Source organism: Equus quagga, chromosome 2 (assembly GCF_021613505.1).
Source record: "Equus quagga isolate Etosha38 chromosome 2, UCLA_HA_Equagga_1.0, whole genome shotgun sequence".
NCBI classification, from domain to species: Eukaryota; Metazoa; Chordata; class Mammalia; order Perissodactyla; family Equidae; genus Equus; species Equus quagga.
Window position 1 is genome coordinate 107,019,422 of NC_060268.1, and position 15,120 is coordinate 107,034,541.

General features: G+C 44.1%; 1 protein-coding gene across 5 annotated transcripts in view; it reads right to left on the reverse strand.

Annotated features, from left to right (window-relative positions):
• Positions 1-15,120, reverse strand: part of SIPA1L2 (signal induced proliferation associated 1 like 2) — a 210,694-nt gene that overhangs the window by 27,118 nt on the left and 168,456 nt on the right. For all 5 annotated transcript variants that reach the window (XM_046652986.1, XM_046652984.1, XM_046652987.1 and 2 more), the window contains exons 13-16: positions 13,980-14,080; positions 13,488-13,591; positions 11,302-11,690; positions 4,091-4,315 (exon numbers count right to left, since the gene is read on the reverse strand). In XM_046652986.1, coding sequence (XP_046508942.1) covers positions 4,091-4,315; positions 11,302-11,690; positions 13,488-13,591; positions 13,980-14,080 — 819 coding nt within the window. The remainder of the gene's footprint in view (positions 1-4,090; positions 4,316-11,301; positions 11,691-13,487; positions 13,592-13,979; positions 14,081-15,120) is intronic.

Consider the following 15,120-nt stretch of genomic DNA (forward strand, 5'->3'; position numbering starts at 1 on the left):
ACTTTTAATATATGGCTGTGCTTTTCTTTTCCCAATCTATGTGTAAGAAAACACAGTTTCAATGATTTGTCAGAGATTATGAAATGTCCTTTGAAGGAACTCTTGTGTTTCTCTGAAACCTGAGAGCCTTTTTCTCGCGGCTGGACATCCACACCCCTCATCTCACCCAGGCAATGCAGAGGCACCCAGGGGAGCCTGAAGTTTAAGAGTAATCAATTCAGGCGTGGGCCAAGCACGTTTTATTATCAGCAATTTCACAAAGCTGTTTGGATAAAGAAAGCAGCTGTCTTCCTTAATTGTCAGTAAATGAAAATGTCTTTATGGACAACAGAAGACTGTCTAGCTGAATTACTGTGTTCAGCTCTTCGCCAGGCAGAAAACTGGGGAGCCATTTGTAAAAGGTGTGCTCTGGAAATGCCATCTGAGCAACGGAACATTCCGGAAGACAGTGAACAATCGGCGGCCGTGTGGTCAATGGAGGAGAAAGGCTTGTGCCACGTGACCTGAAGTATAACATCCTAGGAACCCATGGCCCAAGGCAGCAGGCAACAGAGGGCAACCTGTATGTCACTGTCACGTGCCACTGGGATGACTCTATTTCAAAAGCAAGGCTATCTTGTCACAGTGTGACAGCTCACTGGGAAATTATCAGAAGAAACTCACAGAGACATGCTCAAAATTAACTATGATAGATTTGGAATCTCTAGGGCTCCTGCTTTGCTTCTGACACAGGTCAGGTTTCCCTGCACTTCTCAGTTCTTGAAGCACCAGCTAGACTGAGAACGTGAGCCAACAGTGGCTGGGAAGAGGAGCTTTCCAAAACGTTTAAAACACAACTGAAGATTTGCTTGGCTTGTGGGATGGCATGATGTGAAAATGGGGGAAGAACCTAAGACCCTGGGGGGCTTTTGCACAAATGCCACTTGGAGAAAACAACAATGGACATTTTACAAGAAAGCATCCAAGAAGCACCAACTTGTGACCCTGAGGCTTGGAGCTGGGGGTGCTCCAGAGCTCCAGGCTCCCTTTGCTTTGGGTGAGATATAGGGGAAAAAAGTCCAGGTCTCATGAATAACTGCTTGGATAAAAATCTAATGCCTATAATTACTACTAAAACGTGCTATTCCAGTTTCTCTAGGTTTTTGAATAAAAACCACTAGCCTTTCTGCTAAATTAGTTTTATTAAAACTGCCATATGATGTATCAATAAATATGCTGTGAGAGTCTACTTGTGCCAGTCACTAGGAGAGCAGGACCTGGTGCTCCTGGGGGACCCTGCTCTGGGGTGTGGGTGTGCGTGTGTGTAGGGGCAGGGATGAACAAGTGAGTGGGAAGTCACATTGCTGGGAGAGAGGTGCAGCGAAGGGCCCAGCTTGGGAGGGGGCTGGCCTCAGAAACTTGGCTCAGAAACTCAGGAAGGGCATTTAGGCAGAGGGAACCACATGAACGGAAGCACAGAGGCCAGAGACAGAACTGCTCAACTGAGAAAGTGAAAGTAGAGCTACCAGGAAGTGCAGGGTTAGGGCGATGGAGATGGGCGTGCAAGTAAGTGCAGGACAAATGAGGAAGGATTGCACATGCTGTGCTGAGCTGTTACCCTGAAGATACTAGAGTTTAGAAAGATCACAGATAGAGAAGAAAACAAGCTTTGAATATAAGAAAAAAAAATTCTGGGTACGATGTGGACCACGGCTGGATGAGGTGGGGTCGGGACGGAGAGCAGGCGGAGTGGCATACAGCAGCCCGGGCTGAGAGGCTGAGGACCCAGGATGGCACCTGAGGCCGCAGACACAGAGGGAGGTGATCACAGTAAAGGGAGGACCAGTGAGACCTGGGGACGGCAATGTGACACGTCAGGTAGGAGACAGGAACAGAGCCTGTTGGTGACAGGAACACAGGTAAATAGAGAATATGGAAGGAAGATCAGACCTCAGGAGGACAAATCAAGAAAGACACAGCTAAAGACGGGCATTGTTCTCTTACAATATAATTGATACCAATGTAATATATGAAATAACATATCTGGGAACTGCTATGGAGTACTGCAATTAGTAATTTCTACGCTTTTTCTCCTCCCTCAGACTGGGTATTCCTGAAAACGGGCCTAGGACTGACTTGGCTCTTTATCTCTAATGCCCAGGACAGTTTCTCCCATGGGTAAACAGCACAGTGCTGACCACTACTGAGGGATGTGTCTAGACTCCCCACTATTTCTGGAACAGTGAGCCGAAGGGCTTCCCGGAGGGTGTGCACCACTGAGGAGAGAAACAGACCAAAGCTGCAGGACACCCAAGGCACACAGTCCACTCACTACATAAAACGAACAAGCAACTCGTTAGCTGCATTTTAGAATATAAGATGGTATTATTAACAAAAATAATCAATGAGGGTTCTGCAAAGTGATTTTAAAGAATAACCAGCAGTTTCAGAGTTATGTGAAATTTCTAGAGGGCACAAGTGATTTCAAATTTTGTGTACAATGAGACACTAGTATTCTCTAATTCTCAGTGGTACAAACACACTGTACTTGGCTGATCTTTTTCTATGCGTAACTTTCAGTGATTTGGTAAAAATGCTGTTGTGACAAAATTTCAAATATGGTTGGTGTAGCCTGTATGACTGCCATTGGTATGTATTCATCATTTCCACATTAAATAGAGTGCTTTCTTGTTTTAGACACACTTGACTTAGCTGGGCAAGGCCTGGAGTGCCCGTCACACCTGACAGGATGGGCACGGCTCACCATGGAGAGACCTGGCCGAGGCCTGGGTTCGAATCCCAGCCCTGACCTCATGTGATGAGGGAATAACTGCTCTCCCACCCAGAGAGGCAAACCCCTTTCTCATAATATTCCTCACGTTGCCTCTCTTTTACTGAAAGTCGGTGTCATCAAGCCAATGTGTCCAAATGCGCAAACTCTGGGGGCTCCTGAGTGAAAAATGTCTACATGGGCTCCTTTCCCTCTTCCCGACTCTTCGAGAGAGTCCTTCACCGAAACAGAGTGCTGAAACCGAGGTGCAAACGCTTCTACAAAGATTTCACAGAACCTAAATGATGAGGCACACAGAAGACTATGAGAATTACCAACATCATCATTACAACATTTGCATTCATGATAAAAAAAAGTGTAGTTACCATAAAATTCCCTTCTAAATAACTTGTATGTAATCATTGACATGATAGGGTTTTTTTTAACAAAAAAGATTCCACGTTCAATTGCAGCAGCAAAATGATTTTTAATTTAGAAGGAATATCAATGCTAGCCGTACTTAAGAAGTGGGATTATTTTCTAAGGAAAAAAAGTGATACTAGTTCATTGATCAAACTTAAGGTCTAGGAGAGCTCCCTGAAAGTCACTGCAGCCGCGAGCTCTCCCACGGGATGATGCTACCAACGCATGCAGACGCAGCACATCACCATGACCTCATCACTTACTGCACGAGACTTTTTTAAGGCTGTCCTTTAAAAAATAAGCAAACCAACAGCTAAAGAGCTCTGACCAGACTTGCTCTGCATTCCTGAAATGTGATTTCTTTACTTGTCTCCTCAAAGAGCTAGCACTATAGCTTTCACACGTGTTAAAAATTGGGTTATCAGTACTTTTTCTCTTTTCCTTTTTCTAACAGATATAAAACATCCCTCCCTCGCTGCCCCCATAAAACCTAACAACTGAAAGAGAATCAAAATCATGGTAAAATTAGGTCAAATGTTTCTTCTTTTATGATGTCACTTACACAGCAACTTTAAGAAACACACATGGAACTGTGGGAACTCAAATTGTCCTTGAACTTGTTTCTTTACAGACCCTCTACTCACACCATCACTAGCACATTATTATGATTTTTCTATTGCAGGCAGCTTTTGGAACATAAGAACAAAGAGCAGAGTTTTTTTTAATTTTATATGCAAAATCAAGGAAAAAGAAGCCTTTTAAAGAGAAATTTAAATGCCAAGATGTAAAGAGTTTTACAAAGATGTTTCCAGATTATTCTTCTTTAGAAAATACATTTCTGCTGGAGGAAAAAGACATTTGCTTAGTCAATGCCCAAAACGTGTAAGTCGCCCAGAGAAGAAGCGCCAGCCTCCTTACCCCTGACATTCAGTTCCTTCGGACTCCTCAGGTGGTGGGCTGCCTTCTGATTTCTTCCAGCCGATGACATATTTGTTCACTGCCCCTTGTCTGTGGTAGGGCTTGGACATGGACCCTGGGACCTGCTGACCACTGCTGTGAGACACGATATAGACTTTGGACGTATCCAGAGAGCCGGAATTTTTGGAACAGTGAGCCGAAGGGCTTCCTGAGTGGTGTGAACCACTGAAGAGAGAAATAGACGAAAGCTGTCATACAATCGGATTTCCGCAGTGCTGGCATGTTGCCAAACCCCGAGCTACCCGGCTTTACTCCTGTCCTTCTCTGTGGGCAAAATTGGGCAAAGTGAGCCCGTTAGAATGCACCTTGTCAGAAGGTCTCACTTTCCATAGGCTAAGGATGCTTACGTGCAAGCTGTAGGCCTGGGGCCGGAAGGATGTTAAACATACGGTAGGGGAAATCTAAGAGGAGAATGGGCAACATACTGAAACTGATGCTTCAAAGGAGAGAATGCTGAAAGAGTGAATAAACATAAGAGAAGGTGCTCAACTTCAGCGCTCACCAGGGAAACAGCAATGCAAACATAACAGAGTTATCACAACCCACTCACCAGACCGGCAAAAATGGGAATGCCTGATACTAAGTGCCCACCATTGGCCACAACTGGAGCAATGGGCACCCTCCTACTGCTGGTGGGAGTGAAAAGTGTGTAAAACAGTTTGGAAAGTGGTCCAGGTACTATCTGCAGAGGTATGCACCTGCAGAGCGTATGACCCAGCAATTCTGCTCCTCAGCTGACATGCCCTGGATAAACCACTGCACATGGGATAACAATGTTGACAGGAGCACTGATCTGAACAGCTCCCCAACAGTGGAGACCTGAATCATCATTAGTGGAATGGATGGTCAATTAATAAACACGAAAGAATACACAGAATACACCATGAATGAAGGAACCGAGGCTGCAGGCAAAAGCTTGGGTCAATCTCGCAAACATAACGGAGAAAAAGAGGCAAGTCACAAAGAATATGTTGAGCATGATTCTCTTTTTTAATAAAGTTCATCAACAGGCAAAACTGAACAATACATTGTTCAGGAACATAAATGTCAGTAGCAAAGCTATAAAGAAAAGTCACGGGATAGCTATCATGAGGCCAGCCAGGTTAGTGGTTACCGCAGGAGAGAAGAGACGGGAGGTGACTGGGTAGGACGCGGGGATCCTCAGACACAGCACTGCTAATTCGTTAACCTGGTGTAGTTACACGGATGTTCTGATTGTCATGTGATACGACAGCAACAAAATAATATTTAAAGCACGGAATCCCTAACAACAACAAAAATTTTTTTAAGTCAGTGGTTAATTTAAGGCCAGAAGGACTCCCGTACCGACTGTATGACCACAGCCAGAAAGACAAAAGCCTAAAGATCTTTTTTAATTCAGGAAGATCAACAATATAATGTTTTATGAAAAATGAATAAAATAGAGATCAGGGATTACTGTACTAATATGAAAAAGCAGCAGTCCTGGCTATTGAGAAAGTTTACAACAGGGTTCCTTGGCAAGCTCCCTGGTACGATGAAATAACATCTTACTCTGAAACCTGTGATTAGCACCTACCTTTACTGAGAAACCTACGTATAAAGCGAGCATAAAATGAAGGAAGTAAAAAAAAAAGTCTAAAGTTAAGAATGATATTAAAGTGGATATTAAAATGATAGAGGTTCAACAGAAAATAAGGAAACAAAATAAATGAACCCATTTTGGGATCTTCACATGTTGGAGACTGTGGTATCTAAGAAATTAAAAAACAAAACTAAACAAATACATCGAACACCTCACTAGGAAGTGACTTGGTTGCTGGTGGTAAGTCTGTGCTCCTCAGTGTGACCGGAGGCTCCCTCAGTTTGGACTCTAAGTTGTGAGCTCTAGTGGATGAGGTTTTACTGCCTTCCCACGTCCAAAGCTACCCAAGGAATAAGCCAGGAATAACCAGGCACAGAGAAAGGGAGCTAATGAACTCTTTCCGTGCACTGGGGTGCACGCCAGTTAGAAAACTCTTAACACAAAAACTCCACGTCTAGGCAATGGGCTCTGGAGGCCTGTGTATTTTCCCCTAAGCTACTTATTTTGGAAAACTTCAGAGCTACAGAAAAGGTAGAAAAATAGTAGAATAATATGCATAGCCTCTTTAGGTTCATTAATTGTTACTATCTTGCTACTTCGGCATTATTCCTCTCTGAACCATTTGAGAATCAGTTGCAAACTTTATGACATCATACTATATTTCAGTATACATTTCCTAAGAGTAAGGATATTCTCCCTCATAGTGACAATGTAATTACCACAATCAGGAAATCAGGCGATTAATGCAATACTATTATCTAACATACAGTCCATATTCTAATTTCTCAATGGTCCCAATAATGCTTATGACTTTAGTTTCCCCATTCAGAGCCCAATCAAGGATTGTGCATTGCCTTTAGCTACCATGGGCATTGTGCATTTTAAAGTCTTCGATTATCCTTAAGATTTTCTTTTTTTGCTGGTAAAGATCCACCCTGAGCTAACATTTGTTACCAATCCTCCTCTCTTTCGTTTTTCTTCCCAAGGCCCGAGGACATAGTTGCATATTCTAGTTGTTAAGTCCTTTTAGTTCTCCTATGTGAGCTGCTGCCACAGCATGGCTATTGACAGACGAGTGGTGTGGCTCTGCACCGAACTTTAACCACTAGGCCATCAGGGCTGGCTCCCTGAGATATTTTATAATGCCTAGGGAACCCAAAGTCTGCTGTAATTAATATGCTGCATATTAATTACACATAAGCTACTCACATTGCTCCCCTGGAACTACCAAACTGAACACTTTTTGAGAATGTGTTGTGAATAATGATAGCATGGTCACAAACCCCATGTGGTTTTCCATTTGTTTTATAAAATATATTTTTCTAATTTTAGACTTGCTTAAAAATGTTTTTTACCCCAATAGCAAAATATTTTAAAGTTAAACTCTAAGAACAAATTCACTGAATCCATTTGATAAGCAATATGGCAAAACTCTGTGTTTAGCATCAGTAACGTCACTATAAAAGTTTTCTCGGAAGCTGGTAAACATCCTAGAATGCTGGCGATAAGCTTTTCAAGAATCCTTTCCTTTTAGACCACAGTTCTTATTTTAGAGTTTCACTACAAAGCTCCAATCATTTGTACTAGGAGAAGGGTAGGATGACATGAATAATGTCCAACAACAGATAATCTCAGGAGCCATTTACAGAAGAATCCAGAACACAGATTGTATTTTTTTCAGTTGATTTATTTCACTTTGCAAAATCTTGGTTAGGCTAATATGAATACTGCTTTGCATTCTGAGCTCTTATCGAAGTGCCCTGACCTTGCAGGAAGGAAAAATGAGTGTGCTGAATTAAGAACTGAGCAGCAGGAGAAAGAAGGCTAGATATATGCTTGTCCTGCTTAAAGGATCATCCCTGCTCACGCCCCTCCAGCCACCTCCAGTCTTCTCCTTGCACCGTCTTAGCTTGTCTTAAAGAGGTTTAAGTCTTCCTTTCCCCCTCCTCAATACAATCCTGGAATTGCACCATATACACAGTCCTGTACTTGCTTTATTCCTGGATGGCTGCTGGGAAAGAAGTGTGTGTGTGTTGGGGCTGGTAGGGGGTGGTGGTGGTTTTGCTGGTGGGAAACCAGTAACAGAGTCTGAAGAGTATGCCATCTATCAATCTGGGCTCCTGAAGCTAGGAACTGGGAATGGTTGACCCCATGTGCCTCCTACTTCTCTAAGCTGTCCAGTTTCTAGTTTATTAACTCAATCAATAAGCATTTATCAAGCACTCTTCTTATAGTTCCTTCCTTCATTCAACAAACATTTGAATGCCTACCATGTGCAAGGAACTGTACCTAAGCACTATGGATAGAAAGTGGACAAGACAGGCCAGGTCCCTTTCAGCCTGGAAATGCACACATTCTATGAAGGGAAGCCAGCAATAAGCCACATTCTTGTGGGGGGAGATACACAAACACAAATGATTTCAGATGGGGGTGAGTTCTAAGAAGAAATTAAAACACGGGATGAGGACACAGAGTGTGTGGGGGTGGGTGTGACTTTAGCCAAGGTGGTCAGCACTGACGTCAGCTCCTAAAAGAGTTTACTTTGCTCTTCTGCTACTTGGGCTACAATCAGTTACACCTAGACCTTTGGGTGGTGGGCCTCAGCTACGAGGTGACCGCATGCCAGCTTGAACTGAATCACAAGAGGCCGGTCTGAGGCTGAAGAGCCATCATCACAGATACGCTGGCTGGTCTGGGCCCTGGCATCTCAGTGTCTGCACAATGTACCTGATAGGTTGGTCCCTCGTCTAATGAGCACAGCTCCTTTTACCTCAACACACAGATACTTTAAATATAAAATAGGAATATATTTAATACTTAAAAATATTTAAATATCTAAAAACTTAAGTTCAAAAATTTTTAAATCTTGTTTTCTTTAGCCCTCCTGCACAGGTCAAGGGACAGACAGGAAGAAGTATTCAAAAGATTTAATTTAATGAATTTCATACTGAGCAACATAAGGTGAAATGCAGCTTCAAAGTCACCACCAACTAAAATAGCAAGAAAAAGACAGCCATGTGGTAAAGGACTCCACTCACTCAACACACACCATTTCCACAACAGCTGTGCACACACTCAAGTTGAAGTGGTGAAAAAAAGTAAAATCAATCAGAAATTCAACCTAGCACTTCTATATACTTTCTAACAGTCTAAATTAAATTAATGAATGGTTAAGGTATTCAAGAAAATCTACTTCAAATCCCTGTAAATATCTCACCTCTGTTTATAAATGACTGCACTGTGAAAGCAGTTCCCACAGAAACGTTCCTTCTTAGTAACACAAAACTCTATTTGTGACGCCAACTACATTTGTCCAACAGGGATCATGAAATCAGCTTTTTTACAAATCTTTTAAACTGTGGACGTTAGAAGGTTATAAAATAGCAGGATGGTTTTTATAGTATGGCCAATTTTCAACTATCCCCGAAATTAAGGTAGGAATAATTCAGGTAACCAAAGTCACTGATAATACTTAAAGATTACAGGCATACCCTGGAGATACTGTGGGTTTGGTTCCAGACCACTGCAATAAAGTGAATATTGCAATAAAGCGAGTCACGCAAATTTTTTGGTTTCCCAGTGCATATAAAAGTTATGTTTACACTATACTGTAGTCTATTAAGTGTGCAATAGCATTATGTCTAAAACAACCAATGTACATACCTTAATTAAAAAACACTTTGTTACTAAAAACTACTAACCATCATCTGAGCCTTTAGGGAGTTGTAATCTTTTTGCTGGTGGAGGGTCTTGTGAAAAAACGCAATATCTGCAAAGTGCAATAAAGCGAGGTGCAATAAAACGAGGTATGCCTGTATTTTAGGTGTTAATCACTAAACATATTTTAAGTCAAATTATTAAAGAGAATTGGTAAAAAATAGTAGGAACATCTATTTTGAAAATAATCTCCATATCCAAGGCTCCTTTGGCCCCAGTGGAAGAAAAGTATGTGTGGACACTTAGGATTTCCCAGTCTGGCATCTGCTCCCTCTTCTCCTGGTAAAACAATACCTTGATTTTCTTCTGGGGAAACTGCCTGGTGGCACTGACCCCAGGCCCCAGTGGAGGGCCCTGCCTGCCTTAGGCAATGGTACCCCCCTAATCACAATGATTAAAGCCAAGGAGACATGAGGACATATTTTGGGGCTGGGGGAGGAACATCTGCAGAAACTAGGGAAGAGCCACACTTCCTTCCTGTGGCTAGAGGGGCATGAGCACCGGGGGCCTGCAGGTGACACTGCCATTTTCAACAAAGAGGGTATACGGTCTTGGGTGATATCATTTGAGCTGCTGGGTCAAGAAGAACCTTAATAGTTCTGGACTTTTGATGACCTGAGCCAAAATACTGTCTTTGCTGTGTGAATATCAAATCACATCAATAATGAGAGTAATGATGCCACTGATAACATTTTTGCCTTGATCAAGAGGAGAGAGCCGAAATGACCTGCACGGCTGCTTTGAGTAGGTGAGCATAGCTGCTCTTCTTTCCGCCCACTGGCTTAATATTGGTTGTCAATCATGGCTACAAGCCGAGACTCTGTGAAGTCCCTATGTCTTAGTGGGGGGCTGTGTGAGGAAGGGGGGCAGGTCCAAGGGGAGGGGGCCCTTGGCTTGTGTGAAAGGGGAGAGGTGAGGAGCACAGAAGGCCTGTCACTGTGAACTCTACAGACCTGCCTTACGCTCCATCATCTGGAGAAACGCTCCCACCACGGCCCGAGGTATCTGGGAGGATGTTAACATTATGAGTTCATCTGACTCTGTCCTCAGCATTTGGAAGAGTTCTGGGGAAAAGTCAGACAGTAACTAAGAGCTGAATTAGGAAGGCCTTGGAGATGAAGGAAAATGACAGTGGTAGTTGGTGTGCAGTAGTTAAATTCTGTGCACAGCCAAACCTGAATAAACCTATTTCTTTGCCTAGTCTCTGAAGGCAGGAATCACAAATGATGAGTTTTAAAACCATTGTACAGACAAGTGTCAAACAGGAGTTGAAAACTACTTGTAACTATATATTAAACATCTATACTTAGAATATAATTCCTTTAAATTTAGCTCATCTTTATTAAAAAAAATTGAACCGCCAATCTGAACACACCTTCACTGTTATACAGAAGACCCAAGGTCTCCTGCCTCTTGTAAGGAGACCTTGGGAACAGAGAAGAAGTGAGCATGAGCCTTGATCTCAGGGAACTCTGCCCAGACAATGCAGAAGCTGTCCCTAATTACCGCTATGACCTGACGACTGTCTAGCTTGCCGCTGCTTCCCCTAAAGATTTGAGAACAGACTGAATTGGGAGAGATAGATAGGTGGTCTGACTAGAGCAATTAAAATCTGTGTAGTTTTCTCTCAAATTTAAAGAGAAAGGAAAATAAAATCACAAACATGTGACTCATGAACGTGCAAATTTCACAACTAGACTGGAAACAAGCATTTCATCTAAGTCAGACAGTCTGACAAACAGGTGACCACCTATCTCACGTGCATACCATTTCTATTTCAGGCCCCTGCCCCCACCCCAGCAGGCGACAGCGCCCAGGGTGCCCAGGTGGCATAAGCAGGTGCTGGTCAGCAGTGCAGGGAGGCACTTACCTGGAATGAGAAGAGATTTCGCTGAGGTCACCCATGCTGCCGTCAGCAGCACTGCCGGCAGAGATGGCGGGCGCATAGCTGTGGACAGCGTACATCTTCGCCTGATCATCATCAGGCCCTGAGATGTCGGCAGAGTCAGCCCACTGTTCCGCCCGACTGTGGAGCACGGACCTACTGCCCGCCAGGTGAACGGGGCCGAGGACTGTGGTAGGCATGCACGGGGTCGTGTCAATGCCGCTGTCAGTGGAGGCCCCTTTGATGTAGGTCAACCCCAGCAATTCTGGGTCCATCAGGTCCCCGGACCCAAAGTGTTTGTCGTCGCTGTTGCTGGAAGTGTTGCTGGAGAGCGTGTTGCTGCTGGAGTGACTGGAGCAACTTTTATCTCCAATCTTGGGAAGAAAGAGAAACAGAAAGGCTTCAAAGGAATCCTATACTTGGCTTCTCTATGAAGACGTTTCTTCTCACCCAGCCTCACAAAGTTACACAGCAGATGCTCACACCTGAACCCTTTCTCCTCACTCTTCAATGTGAGGCAGTGATAGAATTTACTTTTAAAAAATGTCCTGGTTTTAGGCAAAAGTTCCTGATTCATAATTCCTGCCATAATTCATCTTAAATGGGTATCTTTTCAAGTCTTTGTTCAATTATTTGTGCTCGAAACACGAAAGTATTGCCACAGTGTCACTAACCAGAAAATAATCAACAAAGGCTACATAAACTGGGAAAGCACATGGAAAATTAATAATAGGAGGAGAGCAGCCTTTTATCAAGAAACTTCTTCTATGATAAATTACAGTGCCAGCCCTGGGTTTGGGGCAGAAGACCCAGGTTTGAATCACAGTGGTAGGACTTTGGCCAGTCACTTAGCCCCTCTCTGTGTTTATAATACTGAGCTCAGATGATTAATGTGTGGACCCAATGAGACAACAGATGCAGAAGCACTCTGCAGCCGCAAAGCACAAGGGAAGACTAAGCCATCCCTCCGAGAGAGCCCAAGTCAGAGTGTGCCCAGGTGCTAACAAGACGGGGCTCTCCTAGAGTCCACAGGAGTGCTTTGGGGTCCCCGCAAGACAAAGAACAAAGAGAACAGAATAATGTCCCCGTCTGACTGATGTGCTCATACAGATACGGCCCCTCTTCCTAGCCCGGGAAAACTAACAGGACCCACAGCAGCTGCAAAGGGCTGTGGCACCATGAGAACAAGTCACGCCTTCATCTATTTTAAAGCGCTTTGGGCTTTTCCTCTTTCATTCCATCCTATCAGATCCTTAGGCTAATCCCTTTGACCTTTTTATCACACGTTGAGTTGATATTCTCAAATCTACTCCCACCCCCCCGCATCCCTTCGCTGAAACCGCTGTTAGCGGTTTGGAAAGGTGGAATCAGGTGGATACTCTAAGGCCAACTCAAGACAAGGTCCAGACACAGCTAAGAGAAGGAATGTACACGTAACTCGCCAACGACACTTGAAGGAAGAGGAGAGAAACAACTCAAGTCAGGAACTTGCAAAATTTCTTTACCTGCAAATTTTCAAAGTTACACTACTTTAAAATGTTGGTTTTATTCGGCGGCAACCAACAATTGATGTTTTCACGTTTAACTGAATGTCTTGTTTCACGGAGCCAGTCGCCCATAAGGCTCACTTCTAGGGTTTTTACAGAGAGTGAACAAAACGACATGTGCAAGTAATCAAAGAACATGGCGCCGGGAGGGCAGACGTTGGAACAGCACACGCATGTTAGCTGCTGCTGCTCTGACCATGAGTCATTGGTAACTGTACATACGAGTGGCCGGCGATGGGCAGAGTGACCATTGCTGACCACACAGACCACTTCCCAGCTTCCGCTTCTGTATTACGCCCACAAGTGGATAGATGGTTAACAGATTAAAAATAGGAACATGACTCAGTAACTATCAAGCTGGATATGGAGGATCAGAAGGCTAAGGATACAATCTTGGTTTTGCCAGTAATTTGCTGTGTGACCTTTCTTTGAGGTTCTTTATAAATCAAGCAGGAAAAAAACCCTTAACGTTTTATTTACTTATTTTTTTTACCTCACCTCTAACAGACCTGTGAGGTAAATGAGGTGCCACTGAAAATCCCTGGCAACAATACTAATAAGTGATGTGTGCTGAGATGCATCAGAACGGCTGAATGAGCGGCTGGTTTACGAACAAGGACTTACATGAGAAAGCTTATTGGGGGAATCTTTGCAGCTTCCATCTTTCTGCAAGGCTCTCTCTTTATAGGAACTCAGGACTTTGGAAGGTGGGCCATGCCATTTGGTTTCTGTCATATAAAGAGAGAAGAGTTGAATATCTAATTTCTAGTGTTGACAAAAGAGCACAGAAATACAGGAGCCCAACAAATGGTTTGGTAAAAATGAACAGGATTGTGGTTCTAGAACTTTCTAGTCTTACCAATGGAATGCGGTAAGAGTAGACAGAACAACCACTATGAAGTTAATGTTCCATTTCCACAGGTATCACAACCACAACCAACCACGGCCCCTATGTCATCAGGAGACTTGGCCCACCACCTCAGCATGTTGTAGATGGTGCTCACCGAACACGCATGTTGAAGAAACAAATAAATACAGAAGCGATGGGAGAAGAGGGGGAGCAGGAGGGAAGGAGCAAGGAGGAAGGTCAAGTCTACCGGCAGAGTTCCTTATTACCTGGGTGTCTGCTCCCTTCCATGGTGTCCTCCCGCTCCCGGGCTCCTTCACATTCCAAAGGGCCTGAGCCCTGGTGCTCGAGCAGTAGGGGAGACTGGCACCTGCAAAGAACACAGAGCTGAGCCCTGGCCTGCTCGCCAGGCCATGCCACCAGCATGTCCCAGCGTGTCCTCTCTGTGTGCCGGCTCATAAATGGGCAATAGAAGGGACACCCCTAATCAGAAGTTGCTTCTGGCAAATGGAAATGCAGTATCTCTTGGCCCAACGCTGCCAGAGAAGCTTCAAGCCTCTGGAACTGGAGCTCTAGTTTCACCACTGGGTCAATAAAGGCATTTGGATGACGGCCACTTACAGACAGAGGAGGGCCGCTGACGCCAGGAGGGTAAAGACCGTCTAGGGTGAGATAAGTGGTCCGTGACAAGCTAAGGAGACCTCACCGCTTCCGTTTTGTTTTATGTGTCTAGAATCCATGGCACTGACATGTCTTTATATCAAACTTTTTAAGGAAAAGAAAAGAAGACTGACTGGCTCTAGACGACATCTAGGTGGACTTTATTTTACGAGAACCAAAAGTATGACAATATAATCTCACAAAAGAAATAAATCACAGGATACTTATTCATATTACAAAGTGATCCTTTCTTACAGAACCCCAGTTACAGATCCTGGTTTGCAGAAAAAGCCAGGAATGGTTTTTCCGTTGATACAAAAAACTCCCCTTTACTTTTAAAATGCCACTCAATTAAGAAAAGTTTCACTATATACAACTTTTAAGAACTCCATCCATTATCTAAGGTAAGGACCACAGGTATCCCAAACTCCAAACCGCAAATATCTACTTCTACGCCCAAACTGGAAGGAAAGAGGATTCCAGGAAGAGCATTTCCCTCCGTGGAACACTGCTGGCGGGAGCAGCCCCACCTGCCGCCTCCTGGGGAGAACATGACCGCATTAGCCTTGGCCTCTTCCTCCCCAAAGGATGTGAACATTTTCCCTGAGTTATTTTATCAGTCGATTCACCGTCTCGGTGCTCCCAGTTGTCCCCGGGCTCCACCTGACCCCCGGCTCCTGGACACCCCGCACACACTCACTGCACGGGACGGTCCTCAGCCCAGCCTGTGAGGCCACCTCCTGCTGTTCT